Here is a 23,827-nt window from a genome sequence, read left to right as displayed (position 1 = left end):
ATTCTTCTTAAATAATTCAGAGGTATAGAATTAACAGATGTACAGACACAAAGGTGAAAAATGCCATTTTCCACTCTGTTCCCTGCTAGTTCCTACAAAGGATGAGAAAAACACTAAAAATAGTAATTAGTGTAATTCAGACCAGCAGTCAGAATATATACTTTTTGTTTTTTTACTCTTCCTTTATATTATATCCAACGTAGTGGCATGTCACTATAGGTAATAGCATTTTGTTATCATCTGATATAAAAAGGCTATTGCAAATTGCAAGAGCTGCACTCCTGCCTCCCTCCCCAGCATCAATAGGTGGGACCTATTAATAACTGCAAACAGAAATAACACCCATTAGGGGAAACCTGGTGAGAAAAAAAAAAAAAGAATAGAATGAGACAGTTTTCAAAATAACCCCTTCAACTACAGCCACTTCTTTATTCAAAAACATTCAGGGCAAGATCATATGAGTTGGCCGAGGGCAAATACAAACAAAAAGAACCTACACGTCTAAGTCACCCAATCTGGAGCTACAATTGAATGCCAACCTTTCTGAAGTAGAAAATCCACCTAAATGATTTGGTGAGATTTCTACTTTCCTTCAGAGTGAAATGCTGACTCCACACAGTCATGGTAATCATCAAGCAGAACTATAACACCAACTGTAATGACACAGTGACCTTAGATCACCTAAGAAAGGTTATGGTCACAATCCAGTAATAAACAAGGAATCACTCACTCCTTTCTGAGGATCAGGGCTCACTGAGCACTTCAAAGGAGATGATTTCCAAGCAGAGATATTTTGCTTGCGGCTGCCAGCCTTTAAATGAAATTAGGGAGGAGTGGAGCCAGAGTCCACCCCTTCTGGTCACACCGATGAATTGCTTCCACTTGTGCTCCCAAGGCTGGCTATGCCCCTTCACCAGGTGCTTAATCAATGGGTCAGGCTGTGACCTAACACTTCACATAAAGATGCACATATTAAAATGCAAAGCATGCCATGTTCACCATGCTAGCCTACAAAGGCAAGAAAGGCAAGAAAACCACAAAAGGATGAAAGTATCCCAGAAAGCAAGAAAAGAAAGCACAAACCAGCAGAAGAAATATTGTATAGTTATGGCTTGAAATAAAAATTGATGAAGAGAATATGTTCAATGTATCTTCTATCGTATACCATTCAGATTATTTACTCTGTCAGCATAGACAGCATACTGAAGTATATCAACCACATTGTAGTGAACAAATACCTCACAGATTATATCGTATTTGTTTTTTATCTTCTGAAGCTACCAAGTTTCCAGAATCAAACTTTTGCCTCATCTTTTTTTGTTGTGTGTTTTTAATCAAGAACAATCAGTACATCTCTCTCTGCAGGAGTTCTTTTGTTGTACTACAAAAAAAGAGAAAACATCTATTTTCCTATGTGACTTGCGAGAAGAAGTTTCCAAGGGGAGAAAACAGTTAGAAAATTCAGCTTCAGAATAATCTCCCGTGATAAAAGAGTAAGCCACTTTGTGTCATGCTGCACTCAAGTAGTTAACAGTTAAGCACACTAACCAAAACTGTTCTCCCACACTCTTTTTCACATACATACAAACCTAAAACACTTACAAAATGTGGTTGTTTAAAAGAGCAGAAAATACAGAAAATACCAGCACACCTTCATGCAAATCAGTGTACTTATCAGTACTGCAAATGCTACACTGGGTTTTTTTTTTTTTCAATTTTATTTCAAAGCACAAAAATAGATAGTTGGAAAAAAAAAAAAAAAGCACTTTTTTCAACATCATTTTTCTATTATTTCCCTTACTTCATCCCACAGAAATAAGATGATTCTGTTTCTAAACAGAAGTCAAAAGAAATCTTGGAAGCAAACTGTAGTTTTCAGTGCCCTTCTGAGCAAACCTAAGCCTAAACACAAAGTAAAAATCGGCATTAATGATTATCTAAATTCTCAGGCTCCTAAATTTATTTTTAAAGGTTCCAACCTAAAGACTATGCATTTCTAAAAAAGACCAACTCTAAATCTACTACAGCAGCAGCACCTCACCTGATGGACCAATTCTGAACTCAGTTTCTGTGGCAACATCTTAGAAAAAGCTTCTACAGGTTTGGAAAATTAAACAGCTGTGAAACCCATGGTCAGGAGAGCAGGATATTGCACATAAGGAGCATCATTAAACTTTTACAAAGAAATAGCTACCACAAAATACTTCTCAAATATTTTCTTTAATACATGTTACACTCCTGAGCCATTCCTTCTCTCTCATCTTTATAAATAAAGCCCAACCATGTGCATATTCCAAAGCATGCACACTTCTGAGAATCAGCTAAAAGGATTCAGTGACAGATGCCATGTTGGTAATAAAGATAATTTAAGAACCTGCTCAATTTTACATAAGAACACTTATAAAGTAAGCAGAATTCATGTCTGCATTCAGATGACACTCTTCAAGGATGGTGAATGAAAACAGCCGCAATTTCAGACCATCCTGACTCATCCCTTTTACACAGCAATGCACACAGAACATGGGTTGGTGTCCAAAAATACAGAACTACTTCCAAGTAAGCAGAGATAGCCACACACCTCTACTTTTTTTCTTTCACAAATACACAAGATATCATCATCTCTTGCCATCAACTCCGGATCAGGTTTCAGAACTGGCCACTTTCCACTCCCAAAAATGTCCTGTCCAAGTACAGTCCATTGACAGAGTGAAATTTCTAGGTTTGCACTTAAGCAGGTGAGAAACAGAATGAGAACGCGTTTTCCTGAGTAGCAGCAAAGTCTAGTTTGAAAGAAGTCATAAATATTTTCAGTTTCCTGACCATTTCAAGGGACAAAGTTTAGAAATACTCCACAAACCAGGTATTACAGAATTATTTAATAAATGTGTGAGAATTCATGAATCCATTTGTTTAGCATATTTGGTAATCACTGGTTCAACGCATGCAGTACTGTGAGTCATTTCAAACCTACCCAGTATTTCCCTATCCCCTCCAAGAAACAAGAGTAAGGCTTGTTACTCAAGAGTGGACTCCAAAACTTGCACAGTGCAGATTTTTATGGTAATGAGGAGATCAGATAATTCTGGAGGGACGAAAACAAGAGTAACAGAATTGCTAGGAAAATGCAGTCTACATAACCATCAACAGCAGTTTCAATTAGAAAACAAACAGACTTCACAGTTGGTTCTTCAGTGGACATTACACTAATCTGGATCATCACTCCTGAACAGTCTATCAACATCCACAATGCTTAATCCAGACATAAACCTGAATAAATTGCTCTTTATCTGTAGCTGAAACAGAAACACAGTTGCACAGTTTTCCTTTTAAGGTTTAATTTCAAGAAGGGATGAGTAGTTTTTACTCCTTGACCAAAAAAACCTCTGTTCGTAACACAAAAAATTTGTGTAGAAAACATATTTCCAAATTACCTTCTCAGTAGTATTTTAGTAAGTAGATCTTAATTTCCCTTTGCTGCAGAATTGTTCAAAGTTTGAGGTGATAAATAAACTTCAGAAAAAGACACTTTTTTCTTGGCTGGCATTTGATAGCGCACATTTTTCCAGAATTTTGTATTTGCTGAACAAGATTTCTCTGAGAAGTCTCCTTTCCATTGGATGGCCCCATGCTTTTGCTTAATATATCTGATTGATTCTGGCATGCTTGTGTAGTCCTGTGTTCCATCCATTTCTATAAGAATCACTTGAGTCTCATCACGGATAAGAGCACTATACAAAGCTAATTGTTGTTCAGAGGCATCTTCCAACTGGACGCAACTAAATGTTTCAGATCCAAAAATAATCATCAGTCTTCTGCTTTGCTTGAAGATTTCATCAGCAACACTGACCACAGCTGGAAGTAATGAAGCAACAATCAAAGTCTGTATAGAAAGTTTATTATTAACACAAAGTATTGCACCATCTTTAAATTGCATATATATAGAAGAGTGACTAGCTCAAAGAACTGGTAGGTCTAAGATCTCCAACTGCCATAATCCACTGCACAAAATTACTAACCAAAAATGTTTCCTGCACTTCCCAGGGAGAATTATTATTCAAAAGACCTCAACAGTATTATTATTATTATTATTATTAATAATAATAATTTTACAGAGTACTGATTTGCTTACCTTAGAAAGAAAGAGCAGATCCTATCATTATAACATCAGAACAAGATCTAGAAATTTGATTCAAAAACAACAAGAAAACTAGAAATAAATTGGCCATCAGATAAGAGATCTAATTTTCCATTAAAAACAAACAAGAAGAACCTACAGTTTTAAATTTGGTCTATAATAATAAATGTTTTCTCAGTAGCAAATATAATCTTCTAATCCTAGAACAATGAGTAAAAAAGCAATTATCAACTCTGCTAATTAAACCATACCTTCTCCTGGTAGGTCATCCCTTCCTAAAATAAAGAGATTATATCCACATTGTTGTTCTAAAACGTTGGGGAGTATTCTAAGAACAAAGGTTTCCAGACGATAGAAGTTGCTGCCTCCACAGCCTTTTGTGTACAGGACACATGCATCATAGATTTTTCCATCTAATACAAACAAAAATATTTCTGTTAAAAACTAAAAACCATCCTATATTGCAAAGTTTCATTTTGGATTGCTTAAAATATCACAGAATCACAGAATGGCCAGGGTTGGAAGGGACCTCAAGGATCACGAATCTCCAACCCCCCTGACACATGCAGGGCCACCAATCTCCCCATTTAATACTAGACCAGGCTGCCCAGGGCCCCATCCAATCTGGCCTTGAACACCTCTAGGGACGGAGTATCCACAACCTCTCTGGGCAGCCTGTTCCAGCACCTCACCACTCTCTCTGTAAAGAATTTCCCCCTGACATCCAACCTAAATCTCCCTTCCCTCAACTTAAAACCATTTCTCCTTGTCCTGCTGTTATCTACCCTTTCAAAGAGTTGATTCCCCTCCTGTTTGTAGGCTCCTTTTAGGTACTGAAAGGCTGCAATGAGGTCACCCCACAGCGTTCTCTTCTCCAGTCTGAACAAGCCCAGCTCCCTCAGCCTGTCTTCACAGGGGAGGTGCTCCAGTCCCCCAACCATCTTTGTGGCTCTCCTCTGGACCCTCTCCAACAGCTCTCTGTCTTTCTTGTACTGGTGGCTCCAGACCTGAACGCAGTACTCCAGATGGGACCTCACAAGAGCAGAGTAGAAGGGGACAATCACCTTCCTGTCCCTGCTGACCACTCCTCTTCTGATGATATAATAGTTATAAGCGGTTGATTCATAGCTGTCTGACAGAGTAACAGCAAAGCACTAAAATGCTCTACAAATAAAAGAAAGACGATGAGCCACAGAACCTGACCTCTTTTCCCATCATGGGGAGTAATGTGCCAGCAAGTGAGCTGGATGGAGGACCCTGGGGGCTGCAGAAAGGAGCCCCCAAACTCAGAGGAACCAACACATTCATAGTCACAGAATGGCCTGGGTTGAAAAGGACCTCAAACTTAGTAAGTTAAGTTTGGGACAAACTATAAAACATCGTTTCTTTGATCTATTTTTCATTAGAAAAATAGACTAAGTTCTCTAGGAAAACTTGTCTTTTGTTAAAAGTTGAAATGACTTTCATGTGAAAATATTTCAAACAACCACGAATAAATGTTAACTATCTCTACTTTTGAGCTCTTGGGCATTTGAGACAGTCTAATTCTGAGAGCTGCCCAAGCACAATACATATTATGTCGCACTTATTTCCATTATTCACACCTATCCAGTGTATCTGTCTACACTGCAGCAGTAGAAATACATTAAAAGAATCACAGAATGGAAAATTAGTAGAATGTAACCATCATAAGTTGCTGGATTTATAACTAAAGTTATGTGTAAAAGAGAAAAAGAGAAAAAAAACACCTCAGCAATTGAAGTTTCATTTTCGATATAAATATCTAACGTGCGTTTTTCTACAGCTAGTCTACAGGATGTAGCTCTGCTGACACCTATTGACCATCAGTGTGGCCATAAATCCACGCACAAAGAAACAACTTTCTTTGGAAGAAATAGGAGGTTCTTTCTGACCTATTTCACCTTAACTGACTTAAATATTATGCAGTGTTTATTACCTCAATTAGGATTACATATTTCACCTATGTGAATTAAAAGATCTTTCCATACGTATTTGAAAATTCTCAAGGAAATTCCAAATACATTCTATTAAACAATCATATAATTGCTTGGGAGTAATAGCAAATGGAAAAAAAAGAAATAAAAAGCAATAGGCTAGTTACACTGACATGCATTGATTATATGCACATACCTTCCTTACTTACAAAGGCACATCCAAAATTACGATACCAAAGCACCAAGTCAATCTTGAAAATCTTATAGACGACCAGAATAATAAATGTTAACAGTAAGAAAGAGACAAACACTCCAGTCAGCCATCTTTGTACATCAGGAGCTGCACAAAATATGGTAAGAATAGAAAGAAAATGTTGGATTTGTCCAAATCCGACCTTTCACACAAACGTAATATACATTTGAGTCTCACATTTTTCACTTCCACCTCACTATTATTTTAATAGATAAATACACTACTATAGTGACTCTTCCCCTCCACACATCTACATGCTTAAATACAGGAAAGTGTAATCCATGCACCTTCTATTGATGTGATATAAGAGCATTTGGAACCAAGACCACAGTACTTCTACAAAAGCCAAGTCAACCACAAGCCAGAAAAATACAGCAGTATTCCTTACCTCTATGTTTTAATATAATATAGGATGCAACCTGTCCAAAGGCATTTGAAGCTTGACAGACGAATGGTTGTTCATAGTCTTCACTATGCACTTCTGAAATTATGAGCTTCACAGAATACATAGGGCGTCCATCATAAGCAGTTTCCTCACTATCCAAAAAGTGACAAACAGCCATAAAACCACTCCTTCCTATGAAGGTTTCATCACTAACAGATGCAACGTAACAATGGTCATTTCCATCTGCAAATACCAATCACACTTCAGAACAGATAGATAATTGCATTATGTGAGGGAAACCCAAACAGTAGCTGGGCCTCTTCCTGACATTTAGTGTAGACATCAGAAAATATTATCTGCAAATCCTATCAAGAACTGTTTCCCAGTGGAATATAAGGTCTCTATGGGCTACAGTACAAAAAATGATCTTACAAAAATATGCAAACCCATGTTGCAGGGGGTTCTCAGCATCTGTAAAAGTAGGCGGAGCATCCCAGTGCTTGGTGGAAGAGAAGTTCCACAATCTGAAATGCCTAAAAAAAGAAGCCCCGGTACAGGAATGTCATCTTACAGTGCAGATCTTTGGGACAGCAAAGACATTGAAGGTGTCAACCGAAGCATATAACACCAACACTCAGTGCAATTCTAGCTGGAGGGAATGGAGTATAAACTGCTGCTTCATATCATGGATCAGAACAGATTTGGAACAGATAAAGTATCAGGCTGCACTGTTAAGATACATGTTATTTACTGTACATCTTACAGAGGCACAAAAAATGCTAATTTTGCTGCACATTCACTGAGTAATCTGCACTGCGTCTCCTGTCTGATGTGCAAAATAGATAACTTTTTAACCAGCACCAAACAAGGGACATTACTACCTCATTAACAGTACAGCTCATATGCAAAATTAACTAACTAGTCAGCCAAATGCTTTTCTTCTCCGAAAACGTACTCTAATTACCATTAAAAATGCAAAGTAAAAGTTTGAAATAAATCATAAAGAGCATATATAGGACTACACAAAACAACGTGAGCAACAGGTGTGACCTGTTGTGTCACAAGGAGCTACAAGATATGATTTAGCGGCTTGTGGTATCAAGGGTAATGGAGGATGGTTGGACTAGATGATCTTGTAGGTCCTGTCCAACCTTGTGGTTCTATGATTCTCTGATTCTAGGTCATAGTAGTTTGAACACTAGAATAAAGAGTAAATGAATCAACATCGTTAATACAAATGACTAGACCCAGAAAATATTATGGCTACAAATACTGTAAGACAATATTTTAAGTGCTAATACTAATATAATTATGATAATATTGTAAGACAATAATTTAAGTGCTAGGAAATACTAAAAAATAACATCGTTTTTATGATACCATCAGTGACTGCATGCCTCTGAATTATAGCCCAATTGTTTATAACATTACAGTATATGACTTTTGTATAGGATTTTCTCTTGGTGAGCACTAAAAGAATTCAGCAATTTCCCCTTTTGTTTTATGATGAGACTTACTTATTTCTAAGAACCATAATCTTACGTTGAAGATACCATTCACATTTCATCGCTTTCTCCCTCAAAAATGCTGCTTGATAACTTTTATAAAGTGCTCACATTTTTCCTTCATAGTATCACCAGGAGACAAGGGCTGACAAAAGCCCTATAGTTTTCAGTCCCTTGGTTCCCAACCTATGTTATCTAAGATACCTTTTCAGACTGCCCTCTGCTCCAATTGTAATTGTCTTTTCCAAGCCTTTTCCCTCCTAGCTCTGCTTAAACTACCCTTCATTCTCACATTATCTCCTAGTTGCTTTGTGCAGTTCATGTCCTCCAAGTCTTCTTCCTAAACCCCAACCCATCACTGGAAATATCTCTTCCTTTTCTCCTCTCAATCCACTAAGCTTCAGTACAAATGTCCTTAATAAAGTCTTCTATTAGTTCTCCATCTAATCTCAGTTACACTTCCCTACCTCAAGGCTCTTAAAACTAGAAGTCTAAAGTTCTCCTGCAAAGCACAGCTTTCACCTCTTACAGCCTCCCAGACAGGCAGATGGGAAGGAAAAGGAGAACACAGGAGGCAGTCTGAACCTCACATGTTCAGTCTCTGAAAGAAGTCTCTGCCAGTCCAGAGCTTGCTCAGTAGAAACAGTATTATAGTTATGAGTCTATAAGCTTCCACAGAACACCTTTTTCCATGGCTGGAAATTTAGATAGATTTTTATAATGACTCTAAGGAACCCGATTTCACGCAACCATGCATCTATTATGTTTCAAGTTTCTGCTTCAGAAAGAAAACGAATTGATGAAGGCAAGCATTGACATAAGTCAGAGCGAGGAAGTTCCACTTTGGTTGCCAACCCAGTACTTTCTAATCTGAAAATATACTTACTTATTGGGCTTTGCAAAAATTCTGCTCACATAAAACACATCAATATACACACCGTTGCCTGTCCAAAACACCTCAAACCCATCAGCACCTGTTGTATTGCAATCCACTGTCACCTGTGAGCCTGTAAAATTGTGTTACAAAGTGAAAAGTTAGTTTTCATGCTCTAATTAAAAGCTATGCAATTCTGTTTATAGACCCCCACTAAGACCACAGGACAATTCCACAGCCTTTCAGAAAAGTTCCTCTAACAGCTTGTCTATCCATTCAGTAATCTGCATGTTCAAAGAGACTGATATTACAGAAGAAGCCAAATCAGGGACACAGCATCTCCTTCTCCCTCTATGGTGTCACTTTTCCCTGAAGTTTTTCTGCAACTTTGGAAGGAATACCCCTTGCCTCCTTCCTTCCCACCATGAAACAATTTTCCTTTGAGAAAGTAATGTAAAGGAGAAAGTGAGCTGGTCACTGAACTAGTTTTCGCCCAGAGAAAACAAACACACAATGTGGCACTCTCCCTGGGCAAGAATTTTCACTAGGATACAAAATAATACTTTCTTATAGTGAAAAGTACTTACCAACTTCCACTTCAATTGAGTTGTTTTGCGGATAAGATATTTCTGGGGGCATTTTTGGTGGGCTCACTAACCAAAAGAAAGAAAGTTATTTTCAGAAAAGCAGGAGTAATTGCACCCTGTTAATGCTGCACAATCCAAGGGCAACCTAAACACATCTTGCCCTACAGACAGGGTTGTCAGCAATTTCACTCAGACATTATTCAGTACTCAAATCAAGAGTTTTGAAGATAGTCTTGTTACTTCTGAGTAGAAGCTCTGTCAGATATCTATAGCACATTATGGAATATTTCTTATCAGATATTGAAAGTTCAAGGAAATTTCTCTTCGAGCACACATCAACGAGAAAGTCATAAAGCGTCCCGATGTGAAACACAGGTTGCCACATCCTTCCCTGCCACAGATACATCCCTCCCTTCCTCCTCTTATAACTATGTCTGTGTTATTGTTTGGACCTCAAATCACCCATTTTAGTGCAAAATTGCTCAGTTGAAGTATTTGAGCAACTGAGCTGCTTTTAGCCATTAACAGCAAAATTATATGTTTGAGTTATATGACTGCTTTAGTGAGCTGCTGAAGCTGAAACTACGCTGAGAGAGAAGTCTAAAAGGTAGGTTTTAAAAAACAGCCAGTCACTTCTGGCTATATATTCCTCATATTTTGTTTATTCACATCATGTAAATATGACATTTATATCACATATTCACAAATATAAAAACATATATACATATATATGTAAACATACATATACATACAGAGAAAACATGCACACGCAAAAACCAGAACATAAGATGGGAATGCAATAGATGAGTAGACCTGAACATGTGTTTCAATGGGAATGTAAAAAACAAAAAATGAAGGAAATAGGACACGTTAAACCAAGATACCGCTACAGTTAGTCTTGGTTTAACTGGTTGTTTTTGTGGTAAGGGGATGATGTAAAAGAGAGAGAAGATAGGCTGGATAGAGCGGGTGTAACAAGACCCATCTAGGGACCTCAGCAGCTGGCCCATTAACCAAAGCATCGATGTACTGCAATTCTGATCCCACTGTTCAATCACCAACACAGTGACAACAGAAAAACTTCAAGCATTTCTTTCCCCCTTACTTAGATACAAAGTAATAGCCTACAGCTTACCTATACACAAATTGAGTTTTTAGCTGCAATTAGAAACCTGGATAAAATTTTGGAGCGCCACTGTTATAAACAATGAATTTATCTACTTACCTTCTACAATCAGACTAATGTCTCGTGCAATGTCATATTGCTTTCCATTATAGGTATATGTTGTTTTGCATGTATAGTTTCCTTGATCTTGCACAGTCACATTGAAAATCACAAGGTCACTGTTTAAGAAGGCAAATCGTTTCCCTTCCAGTAGCTGACAGTCCTAAACATACAGAGAACTCTGTTAATTCTTGTCGCTCTCTCTTTCCATGGTTTGTCTCTCTTTAACACATCAAACTTTCAGTGGACCACAACATAGGGATGGATGCCTTGTGGAGTGTGGGGAAGAGGAAGAGAGCTTTGTTTTGGCTCTGAGTTTTTAATTCACAGATATAGCTATACATTTCCTACAGAAAAAAAACTTAAAATATTACGGAGAGAAATAGGAAGTGTGATATAAGGGCCAGGATTTTAAAAGTGTTAACTAACAAAGAATTACTCAATAATTAAACTTCATTTTTTCAAGTACTAAAATGCAGTACCTTACAGATTGCACAAGCACAAGGCAAAAATGTCAAAGAAGGCAATACATTCTTAACAGAACAAGACTTTGAATACTTACAAACCACATGAAATAATATTTATTTGATGGAGCAATACTGAATGCACAGTGGATATGCTGTCCTTCACAAATTACATACTAAATCCGTTTCCAAACAAAAGAAATGGATGTTTTGCTAGCATGTATAAAGGTGCCATCTAGTGGATATACGGGTCAACATTTCCTACATTTAAACTGAATTTCTACTCTGTTACTCAAAAAAACCTGCATACACCTTTACAAGGTGAAATGCCTTAATTCCCTCCTCCAGTTTTTTTTTAAAGCTTTTTTTTTTTTACATTTATAATAGATCTGTAATTTTTCTACTACAATTCATAAACATCAGTTACTTGTATTTTAAATAATTGACCATTGTGACAGTTCTAATCCTGGTTGCCCAAGGAGGCTGTGGATGCCCCATCCCTGGAGGCATTCAAGGCCAGGCTGGATGTGGCTCTGGGCAGCCTGGTCTGGTGGTGGGCTACCCTGCACGTAGCAGGGGGGTTGAAACTAAATGATCACTGTGCTCCTTTTGAACCCAGGCCATTCTATGATTCTATGATAAAACAGGCTCTTTTTACCTTATACCAATGAACAGGTAGAATATTTTTCTCGTTCCTGAAGTGATCCAAGTGTGGACACACAACCTTTGCAGATGATGAAGTGAATACCACCTCCTCTACAGCAAATTTTTCATTTAAGCATAAGCCATCAGTCCTCTCAAAAACTGTTACTTCTGTAGACATTTTGCTGCAGCTTGTCAAATTCCTGCAACTAATATAACATAATTAAATTTAGATACTTGACATATTTTCCAGCTCAAAACTACACAGTATTCCCTTTGCAGAAGAAAGATAGGACCAGAACTTTACAAATCCTCCAACATAATCCCCATAATCCCCAACATAAAGTTGGGGAGCATTTCTCTTGCCCTCCAAATCCTACTTTCTTTCTAAAAGTTATTCTCTTTGCAACACATTTCTATAGCAATGTAATTTTTTTAACCTTCACCTTATGACACATTCATAATTTCCAGAATCTTCTAATATTGCAGGGAGAAACCAAATTAAACTCTTCTGCTGATGAATTCTAGAAAGTCTGTCTCTAGGCACTGCAGTTTGGTTACCAACTTTATACCATGTTAAGTTGCAGTCTCCACTTTTAAAATTGAAGCTCTTTTCCAGTGAACATTTAATAACAAGAGGCTGCCCATCAGGCACAAGACTATGCTTGAACATCACATCATAGGCTCCGCATTTCTCTGAAAGAAAGAGATAAACATTAACGAAAATCTCAAACAATGTGAAACAAAACAATAAACTTGCTTTTTGATCATGCTTACAAAGTTTATTGAGTTTCCACCTTCATTCTTAAGTCATCTATCAATGCTGTCTCAACCTTGTGTCTTTGGTGTTCAAAGCATTATTGAATAGTATACTGATATAGTTATGCCATTGAAATGAAATGCTGTTATACCATATAACTCAACAGGATCTCTTTGTTTGCAGTAGACTATCATTTGTCTGCTTTATTTCAGATGCAAATGATTAGAGTACTTGTATTTCTCCAGGCTGTTCCAAGCACACACACATATGGATGCACAAATTTCACATTCAGTGTCTTTATTTATTACTTTCACTTATCTACAGTCAAAGTAAATCCTGCAGTATTCAGACATCCTAAGGGGACACAGAAAGTTAAAGTTCTAGTTGCACAAATATTAAACTTGCAAAGAAAATTTCAACTCACCCCTTACTTCTTGAGAAATTATTCAAATGCTTAGCAATGAACTCATTTTCTTTCCCTGAATCCAGGAAGATTCACATGGGAAAAAGCAACACCGAGAGATTTTGTCAGTACAATGAAAATAGGCACCAACTCTGGATATACTGGTCACATTCCAGAGTCAGTACTCTCATTTCATTATAATAGAAGAACAACCACACACGGCCACTGAAGTTTCTGTGCAGCCCAAAACTCTTGCCTTCTAATATTCCACTGGGGATCGTGCATGAGAAATGGCAATGTAAACATTCCCTTATTTGCCTTCTCTATAGTATTCATTATTTTGCAGACCTCTACCAGATATCACATCTTTTCTTTACCTCAGACTCCTCATTTATTTAATGACATTTCATACAGAGGCCACCCACTTCAAAGAATATCGTCACTCATCTGTTTACCTCTTCTAGCATAATCTTTCTGAGGTGCAATAAGCAGAATTGTAGTTTGCTGCACATTAACTATGGTGTTATCCTGTAGCATAAAAAAAAGCTTCAATTTCTACTCTTTCCCAAGAATTCCGATTTTCTTTTTCTTTTCACCATCAGTGAAGATAGAGCTAATGCTTCCAGAGAGTGTTCATACATGTCAAGATACCATTCTCCTCAAATACTTCTATCAGTACCTGAAGGGGGCTGACAGGAAAGCTGGGGAGGGACTTTTTAGAATGACATGTAGCAACAGGACGAAGGGAAATGGTTTTAAATTGGAAGAGAGTAGATTTAAACTAGATATTAAGAAGGAATTCTTTACTGTGAGAGCGGTGAAACAGTGGAACAGGTTTTCCAGCGAGGTTGCGGATGCCCCCTCCCTGGAAGTATTTAAGGCCAGGCATGATACGGCTTTAAGCAGCCTGGTCTAGAGGGAGGTATCCTTGCCTATAGCAGGGGGTTGAAACTAGATGATCTTAAAGGTCCCTTCCAACCCAAACCATTCTATGATTCTAAAAAAAGTAGAACTATAATTCCTTTAATCAGTTCATACACCAGAAGGTCACGTTGCCATTCAGAGGAACCACAGCAGGCTGCAGAAATGGGCTAACAGAAATCTCATGGAAGTCAACAAAGGGAAATGTGAAGTCCTGCATACAGGGAGAAATCCCCCAGGCACCAGCACATACTGGAGGCTACCCATGAAAGCAGCTCTGAGAGAAGGATCTCAGGATCCTGGTGGACAACATGCTGACCATAAGCCAGTAATGCTCCATCACAGTAAAGATGGCTTAAAGGTGTGTCCTGAGCTGCATTAGGAAGAGCATCATCCTCAGGATGAGGGAGATGAATCTTCCTTTATTGGTGAGAGCAAATCTGGAGTGGGACTTCCGAGCATAAGAGAGACATGGATTTACTGGAGCGAATCCAGCTCAGGACCACCAAGATTATTAGTGGAACTCTCTCAGACAAAGGCAGGCTGAGAGAGCTGGGACTGTTCAGCCTGGAGAAGATGATCAGTAGTGGGGCAGATCTTAACCAACGTGCAAATGTATACCTCTGATGAGAGAGAATGAAGAAGAGGGAGCCAGATCCTTCACAGCAGTGCCCCCTGACAGGACAAGATACAAGGGGCTTACATTGTGAGATTCCATCTGACCACAAGAAAACATTTTTTTTTCCTTTTTTTTTTCCTTTTTTTTTTTTTTAACAGAGAGGTTCATCAAACACTGTGGAGATGTTCATGGCCCTGGACAGACTGCTGTGGGTCACCGTTCTTTGAGCAAGTAGGTTGAATTAAATGTTCTCAAAAGGTGTCTTCCAACTTAAGTGTTATCTAGTCACTACATAAAATGTCACATTTTATACGTTTTATAGGGTTCTGCTTTCAGAATTGTTTAAAGAACTTCACTGACATGCACATAAATTTGACTTTCACAACCATTTGTACAAAAAAAAAAAAAAAACAGTATTACTTGTGTGAAAAATTAAATTTCAGAATAAGACATTCTGTAGTCACCAATTAACTCACCTGCAATAATTAAAGAAAGAAATGCTGTTGTGATCTTACAGGAAAGTATTTTTGCTGTCATGTTGCCCTACAGAAAAGGAAAGAAACTCTTAAATTAGTGGTTTCCAAGATAAACTTCTACATCTGAAAATCAACACATACATTACAGTTTCTACTACCAGTGTCTTTTATAAACTGTACTTTTCTTATACTATGTTTTCAACATGAGTTACATGGTGTAGCATAGTAAAAGGAACTATTTACCTTACAGGAAAACACAATTACCTCCAGGATTAAAAAACAACAATTACAGAGCCATCCCACTACAAAACATGTATTTTCTTAGAACTGGAAAACTAACTTCTGACTGAACATAAAGGGGAAGTATATGTAAGAACATCTGTGCCAACAAGATCAGAGCCCCCTCTTAAAGCAGTGTTCTGTCTCAAGTTGTGGTCAATAGCAGATGACTTGAGAACAAAAATGCCAAAGAATGATAATATACAGACGGTCTCTCTCACTTCATCAATTTATGACATTACAGTTAGTTTCTCAATAGCTGGAAGCCCTCAGTAGATTCTTTCCCAAGAATGTAGTACCACACCCTCTGAACTCAGAAACATCTTTTGGAAAAGAACCCTGAAGTTCATATACTGACACAGAAAACACAGGAATAGTCTTTGCTTATTTTGAGCATGTTACCTGCTCATCTCAACTGACAGCCCCCATTCATTGTACTAGAAGAATGAAGAAAAAAAACTAAGTGAACATTTCCTATTGTGCATGTCACACACTCGGGATTTTGTACATCTCCAGTACGCTCCTCCCCAGTTCTTGTTTCCCTGGGCTCGTCTCAGTCTCTTTAACTGACCCTTAGATGGAACCTGATTTCACACTTCTGACCATCTTTACCACTCTCTTCTGTATCTCCCTGGAGATCTCCAGAAGCCACTTGGACGTGGGCCTGGGCACCCTAATGTGGGTGACCTGGCTGAAGGAGAGGTTAGACGAGGTGACCTCTAGAATTCCCTTCTCACCTCAACTATTTCCAGTTCGCCAGGTACACCATGACTTGTCTGAGAAGAGGAAGGGAGACCAGAAATGGCATCCAGTCTTCAAAATATTTGTGCAGTACAGATCAATAAAGTGAATCTACGATGTATTCTAAACTACTTCATAATAACTTATCAAGACTTTTGCTAGTTCCATTTTCACAAGTTTCCACATAGCTACCTGCTGCAGATACCTATCTTTACCCAATCACCAGCTAAAGATGACACTTCCAGCTGCTGTGTTTTTCTTCACCAAACTGACTCAGGAGCATGCCATGCACTGAGTCATACTCATTGCTTCTTGCAGTGCCTGCTTTCCTCCTTCCCCTTCTTTTCCCTATCTCCTTGCTGCAAATTTCTGCTCTAATTACCAGACACGTTATTTCTTGCTCAGCTCATAAGAAGGGGTGTCTTCCCTCGGAAGAATGCTGAACATAACAAGAAACATACTAGGCTCCAAATCATTAAAGAGAGTTTACGTGTGTTTGAAAGCTTCAACTTTCTTCATGAATTGTAATGAACAGACAGTAGTTCTTAAATTTTCTATACTTAAATTTTAAAGAAGATGTCAATACTTTAATGGAAACAGTTAAAAGAGAAAATAGGACTGAATGAACTTCAGTAATGACCAGGTATTGTCTTTTTTCATGATCAGCTCTTCAAAAGTTCTGTTTATTACTATATTACCTTACTTTATCATTCTTTCTCAAATTCTTTCCCAAGCAGTTTTTTGCCCTAAGAGTGGACATGTAAACTATCCAAAAGTAATATTTTTCCACGTTCTGAAGAACTGTTCTTCAGAATCCTATTTCTCTATAAATTCTGTTTCTAAACACTTCAATTTTTAACTTATCTTGTTGCCAACACAGAATTGCTGCAAATACATAGCACTATATAAAACCAGTCACATTAACTCCTCTGAGGAGACTCATACTTGTATCTGACTTTTCATAATGAAAAAAAAATCATATATATGGAAGTTACATATGACAAGAAAACTAGGCTCTGCTCTGTACATCTCTTTATAACTCATTATGAAAATAATAAACTATGACTGCAGAGTCAAGTGCAAATGTTTTACCTACCACATTCTGCCACGATAAAGAGATAAATTTCTTCCTTTTCTCAGCCATTTTGTCCACATCTTGATCCTGCAATTGACCTATACAGCTTTACCACTCAGGACATCAACCAGTTGGTGCTACCTTTGACCAAATTTTCCAGAGGAGAAAAAACTCCTTGTATCCAAGGCCATGCCCACCGAGTTTCAGCCTGGAAGAAAATAATCTCATCAATTGAGGCAAATAGAGGGAAAGAAAAAGAGGGAAAGAAAGAGAGGGGAAAAAAAGGTCTCTGCTGATATATGCAACTGAATTACAATGACAGCATCCATGACAGCATATGCAAAGCAAAATTTTCATAAAAATCTGAGACTAAGTTAGTCCAGCCACCTGTTCCTCTGCTGCTTAGTCCTTTCAAAGTTGATCTACTCAATTAAAAAAGAAAGAAAGAAAAAAAAAAAAAAGAAGCAAGACACCTAGTTTCATTAGAACTTTGGCTCACAGGAATTGCTGCACACTTAAGGTACTTTGACTGCCTTATCCAAACACATGGATGGATTAAAATGTGCAACAGTCCACAACCCTCCTGGACAGCCTGTTTCAGTGCTCCGTCACCCTTACTGTGAAGAAGTTCTTATGCACATTTGTATGGAGCTTCCTATGCTTGAGTTTGTGGCCGTTTCCCCATTTCCTATCACCACACACCACTAAAAAGAGGTTGGCCATGTCCCTTTGCCTCCCTCACCTTAGATATTTATAGATATTGATCAGATCCCCTCTGAGTTTTCTTTTCTCAAGGCTGACCAGACCCAGGTTGCTCAGCCTTTTCTTATTTGGGAGATGCTCCAGGCCCTTTATCATCTTTGTGGTGCTCTGCTGGACTCCCTCCAGGAGATCCATGTCTTTTTTTTACTGGGGAGCCCAGAACTGAATACAGTGCCTCCAAGTGAGGCCTCATCAGGGCAGAGTAGAGAACTAACAGACATTTCTTTTAACATAAATCATTCAATATGTGTACCTTAACCGCTTATCTTGACTGCAAGGTATGCTATGAGTCTTCACGAGAGCTTATCAAGCCTCTCCCCTCTGATACAGGAAAAATGGTTGTGACAAACCCCTGTGTTCCTTCCCCGCTGTTACACACACACACACAAGAGCTGTGTCAGCACACCTATACGGAGCCAGTTACAGAACTGAGGGTCTCACCCTCATCTATTTTTAGCCGTTATTCCATGAACCACCGACACCCCATTACCACACGTGGATCCAAAACAACCCAGTTCGGGATAGCGGCTACCCTCCCTCCCAGCGCAGTGACAGATTCCCACCGCGAAAAAGCCCTTCGGCCAATGGCCGGGCTTGCCAGGGGAAGCCCCGCGGCTCCCTACCTTCCGCTGGGCTCCCGGCCCGGCCGTACGGAGCTAATAGAGGCGGAGAGGCCCCGTGTCGCCGCAGCAGCAGCCGAAGAAGCCTCCCGTACCCTGGTTGCGCTGGTGAGGCAACCCCGCCTCAGCTCTGAGTTTCCCTCCCCTCCCCGCCTGGCGTGCGATTGCCTCAGCTGCGATCGCAACAGGCCGTCACTCGTTGATTTGCTTTTGATTTTTTTTTCTTTCTTTCTTTATTTGTTTGTTTATTTAGAGCTTACTAAAATTGTTGCTGCCCTCGGAGCACTGAACCAGTGTTCCTCGGTTCTCTGTTTCACTCACATACTGCTGCTGAATAAAAGCGTGAACAAAATCACACAGGGGCATTCTAATGCTGTGTTGTCACTGACTGACTGACTCAAAAAGACACAGCAAGGCAGAACAAAGTTTCCTCCCAAAGCAAGCAGAAATCTGGGCTTGTGGAACTGCCAAGACAGGTTCTCATATCTGGTAAAAATACCGTGTAAGCAGGTTTGCTGCGCCAGGTACAAAGTTCTCCATGGAGAATAATCCTCTCCTACTCCTCCCTCTGTGCTTTTTCAGGTACTATTTCTGAGTTGAATTTACCAAATATAAACATAATCTAATCTGCCATCCTGCTCACTGCACGATAACCACAGATAAGAGTTTACGCCCTGCTATGCCTGCGCATGTTGTCCTCCACCAAAGCAAGGGATGTGGTGATAGATGGAGGCGCACTGTGACATACAGTGGATCAGTGGGCTGAGGTCAACCGTATGAGATTCAGCAAGATCAAGAGCCAAGTCCTGCACTTTGGTCCCAGCATTGCTGCAGGCTTGGGGCACAGTGGCTGGAAGGTTGTATGGAGGAAAAGGATCTTGGGGTGCTGGTTGACAGCCAGCTAAATATGAGTCAGTAGTGTGCCCAGGTGGCCAAGAAGGACGATGGCATCGTGGTTTGTATCAGAAATAGTGCAGTCATCAGGAGCAAGTGATCATCCCACTGTACTGCTGAGGTTGCACTTTAAGTACTGTGTTCAGTTCTGGGCCTCTCACTACAAGATATCAAGGCCCTGAAGCATGTCCAGAGAAGGACAGTGGAGCTGTGAGGAGTCTGGAGCACAAGTCTTATGGGGAGAAGCTGAGGGGAACTGAGATCATTCAGTCTGAAGAGAAGGAGTCTCAGGAAAGACTCTCTAGAATGACCTGAAAGGAGGCTGTGGTGAGGTGGAGGTTGGCTTCTTCTTCCACTTAACAGCGATAGGATGAGAAGGAATTGACTCAAGTTGGCTGGATGTTAGGAAAATTTCCTTCTCAGAAAGAGCAGTAAGGCACTGGCACAGGCTGCCCAGGGAGGTAGTAGCATCACTGTCCCTAGAGATGCTCAAGAATGGCACTGAGAGATATGATTAGAAGGCACAATAGGAATGGGCTGACAGTTGGACAGGATGATCTTATAAGTCTTTTCCAGCCTTAAAATTCTACGATACACGTTATCTCCTGTATGAGGTATTCCTTTTTCTTGTATCTTCATTGTAATATCACAGAAAAAAAAAAAAAAACACGTTTCTGGTAAAAAAAGATGTTGTTAAAATTATCAGAATAATAGGTAAAATGAGAAATATTCAGTCATTCAACTTTTCAAGGACTAATATGAATCAGAATTCTGCTAAACTTCATTGTTGTAAAGCTGAAGGAATATCAACTGAACTGACTGGGTTTCATGAGACAACGAAGTCTGGGCATATGTTGTTCCTGGAATATAGAACACAGCTATTAAAGGATAAAAATAGCAGGGAAGACCAGGGAAGTTCATTATCTAACATTGGTTGATGTGCTCACTGGTTGTAGTCACCAGAAGCACTTCCAAGCAGACGAAGAACAACTCCAGCTCCAGCAATGAAAATAGTGCCAAGCAGAGAGCTAGCTCTGCAACTGCATTCCTGATCAGATCTCTGCAATGACTTTTTGTTTGTTAATTTGTCTCATAAAGCTCTAAGGTAGAATGACGCACTATAATTGGTGCAGGGAGGGCTCTAGCACACCTCATCAGTGCTGCCTTTGAAAATGGATTGCAGCAGAGCAAGAATCACAGCAGAGCTTATCTTTCTGTGACGGAAGAGGTAGCCAAAGGAGGCTACTTCTCTTCTAATGAGGATGTTGGACTTAGAAGTAGCATTCAGTGTATTGCAGTTTTTTTGAAATGATGTATTTGCTGAGGAAGATATCTCTGTGAAATCTCCCTTTTTCCCATTGGATGGTTGCATGCAGCTGCATTATTTAGTTGATACTATTATAAAAAGCACTGAAAGTACCTGCAATAAATAATTCAGTCCTTTTGCATTCTGCAAATTAGAGGGAGAATATTCACTTACATATGGGTGGGAAGGAAGCTGCCTGGCAATAATATTGGGTGGACACTATGTCCTGAACACCAGCTGATTTACCCTGCAAAAATCAAGGTGACACTTACTTGTATAGGTCTAACCTAAGGTACTAGCACAAGGCACTCTTGACCTTTGGAGTTTTTTTAAGGGTAGGAGAAGATTTCTTTTTGTTTGTTTGCTTTTAGGACTTGTGACATTGGCAAGCAAATGTAATTGCTATTTTTTAAAAGGAAATTACAGAATTCTATAGACTTGTGTGTTACCTGGTGCAGGTAAATCATCCCTTTCACATGAAAAGAGACTACAGTCACACAATATCTCTAAAGCACCCAAAAGAGTTTTTAGGGCAAAGCTATATAGTTTGTAGCCAATCATAGTCAACTATCATTTTCTCAAAAGAAACTGAGCAGAGTAAATCTAAAGCTAGCAGAATTTTAAAGCCCTTTATGTATATTTTTCTGCAACTTTAACCTTTGCTAAAGACATTCAGAATATCCTTACACATGATACTATAAAACTTGTTGAGTCTACAGGAAAATATCTCACAAAATGTCATTGCAGTTAGTTACCTAGATACCATTAAAGCTGCAGGAAACAGACTTTTTTAATATCGTTCATCTAAACTCAGCTTAGTAAGAATATCAAGGCTGCCTAAGTGTTCTTTTGTTGCTGAGAATGTGTAATTCCATTTTAATGAACAATTCCACAATGAGAAACTGGCTCAACTGGCTTACATCCGTTTTGCAGGAATATTTCTGCATTCGTGGTGTGGTAATTAAACATCTTGCAGTTTAATTCACTAGTAGAGCATAGAAGGTCATTTGTACTTCTGGTAAGTACATATCCAGTTTTTAACAAAGGAGCTGGGGCCTCTTTTTATAGCCAAATCTGTCCTTTTCTTCCCTCTCAGAGAAAATAATTTATTGATTTTCATCCCTTCAACAAATCTACATCCTCTCTCTTTACCTGCACATGTGTGAAGCTTAAAACTCACCTTGAGGAATCTGTTTTGGCAAAAAATATTTCAGAATTGAGACATGAAACTAACAAGACCCATTTTCAAGTTCATAACCATGAGAAGTGACAAAAATAAGGCAGAGGTCAGATTTAAGGTAAATTAAAACATTGAATAAGAGGTTCTTTAGCTCAAAAATGCCCAGTTAAATAGGTCTTCAGTGCAATCAGAATGAAAAAAAGAATTACATGTGGCTCCAAAAACAATTTAAGCTTTCCACTTGCTTTGGGAAGAGTATTGGCAACTATGGGAGAAGGCAGCAGAGCTAATAGAAACGAAGACACAATCCCAGAAATTATGATAACTAAGAAGAAAACAAAATGCTAAGTTTTCTGCATATTTCACTCAAGGAGGCAAAACTATTTCTATCCCAAATTCTAGAGTAACTGACATATGGAATTACAGATCCAGCAGCTAGAAATCTTTAAAGATAGCAAGATCTGCTTCAAGAAACAGCATCTTTCTGTGGACCATCTAAAATAGTTGCAGGAGCAGACAAGCTTTTCAGCATTAAAAAAGTACGCACAATACAATTAGAGAACAGAAAAACATCTGACACCAAATAAATATTCAAAATTAATTTGTAAGGTGCAAGAAAATATATATGATTTAGATAGTTTAAAATAGGAATCCAATAATTGGAAAACAGAAACTGACTGTCACAGTGTTCAGTCACATCATGTTATTCTGTTTTTTATTTATCTTTGATATCCTTGTCACTTTAATCTTGGAAATCAATTATCAAGGTAGAGCAGGAAAAGCTGAGTTGCACTGCAAAACCTGACTGTAAGGCTGGCTGGGAAGCAAGCTCATGGAAAGCTGGGAACAGATACTTCAAAAGAGAACAGCCAAGGTATGGTGGTAGTTATTGTCATAGGGATCTTGCCATGGGATCAGCCATTGCTTTCACATCAATGTTTTCATTAGCGCTCTCAGCACAATACACAGAAGTCTTCTGTGTGATTTACCTATGTCACAAAAGCTGAAAGAGAATCGTGTGATGGCTCATAACAGTGTTTGCTTATGCTCCTCGTACATGTATCACTAGTTTCTTATACAAAAATAACTATTTGCAATCCAGAAACACAGATTAAGGAGAAAATCCGAGTCACCAGTTGATTAACAAAACAAAATAAACTGTCTTAAATCAGGTGAACTATTTCCAACAGAGTTGGGGATGCATCTATTGCACCCTGCAGTGCACTGATGTAAGCATTCATAAATTCCGGTAAGAAAGGCATTCTAACTTAATCAGGATGCTGATTAAAATACTGTTAATTGAAAATAATCTGAAAAGGTAATAAGAGATTTCACAGATAATTGTATGTCTCTTCAGATGCTGCAAGCTCTGAGCTCTGCCACATCAGACAGACCTCCAGCTGGTAAGATCTGCCAGCATTGAAGCTTTTATCCAATGTCCTTAAAACAGGTAGCACTGTCCATCATTCCTACTGTTAAGAGAAAGAGTGGTATATGACAAAAAACTGTTTCTCTCCCAAGTAACCTGAGACCTGTGGGAGCTGCCTGAAGGCTTCTCCATTGCAATCAGTGCGCTAGGGTTATTCTGCTGCCATGAGCTCCTTGTAGTACATCCAACAGCTGAATGGTACAAGCAGCAGAGCTCAGCCCTATACCTAATCCCACCAACTATTATGGGGATCACCAACTCCGTCACACACACACGTTTCTTAGTACTCTTAATACCACTTAGGGTACTAGCTCACCTTCAGCTGAAACACTGTGTG

General features: G+C 38.9%; 1 protein-coding gene across 4 annotated transcripts; it reads right to left on the bottom strand.

Moving 5' to 3' along the window:
• Positions 1-2,201: 2,201 nt before the first annotated feature.
• Positions 2,202-18,841, bottom strand: LOC100542828 (interleukin-1 receptor type 1-like). Of its 4 annotated transcripts, XM_085214355.1 has the most exons (14): positions 18,685-18,841; positions 17,321-17,507; positions 15,205-15,271; positions 13,210-13,264; positions 12,472-12,721; positions 12,042-12,234; positions 10,920-11,082; positions 9,695-9,760; positions 9,120-9,240; positions 7,175-7,261; positions 6,732-6,880; positions 6,287-6,430; positions 4,387-4,548; positions 2,202-3,852 (listed from the first exon to the last, which is right to left on the bottom strand). In XM_085214355.1, the coding sequence occupies exons 5-14, from the start codon at positions 12,696-12,698 to the stop codon at positions 3,461-3,463; spliced, it is 1,704 nt and encodes a 567-aa protein (XP_085070481.1). In that variant the 5' UTR covers positions 12,699-12,721; positions 13,210-13,264; positions 15,205-15,271; positions 17,321-17,507; positions 18,685-18,841; the 3' UTR covers positions 2,202-3,460. The 4 variants fall into 4 exon arrangements, with proteins under 4 accessions (XP_085070481.1, XP_010726164.2, XP_010726178.2 ...); XM_010727862.4 differs by lacking the exon at positions 13,210-13,264; XM_010727876.4 differs by lacking the exon at positions 13,210-13,264 and having other exon boundaries at positions 12,598-12,721.
• Positions 18,842-23,827: the final 4,986 nt, after the last annotated feature.

The sequence above is a fragment of the Meleagris gallopavo genome, chromosome 1 (assembly GCF_905368555.1).
Source record: "Meleagris gallopavo chromosome 1, MGAL_WU_HG_1.1, whole genome shotgun sequence".
In the NCBI taxonomy this organism is placed as follows: domain Eukaryota; kingdom Metazoa; phylum Chordata; class Aves; order Galliformes; family Phasianidae; genus Meleagris; species Meleagris gallopavo.
This window is presented reverse-complemented; position numbering and strand designations above follow the sequence as displayed.

Excerpts from the sequence above, each read along its gene's own strand:
- LOC100542828 (XM_010727862.4), bottom strand. The coding sequence starts at position 17,368 with ATGGCTGAGAAAAGGAAGAAATTTATCTCTTTATCGTGGCAGAATGTG. Across the intron at positions 11,083-12,041 it reads TACCTGTTCATTGGTATAAG|GACTGTCAGCTACTGGAAGG; the intron begins GTAAAAAGAGCC and ends CTGTATGTTTAG. Across the intron at positions 3,853-4,386 it reads GGATGACCTACCAGGAGAAG|CTGTGGTCAGTGTTGCTGAT; the intron begins GTATGGTTTAAT and ends CATTACTTCCAG.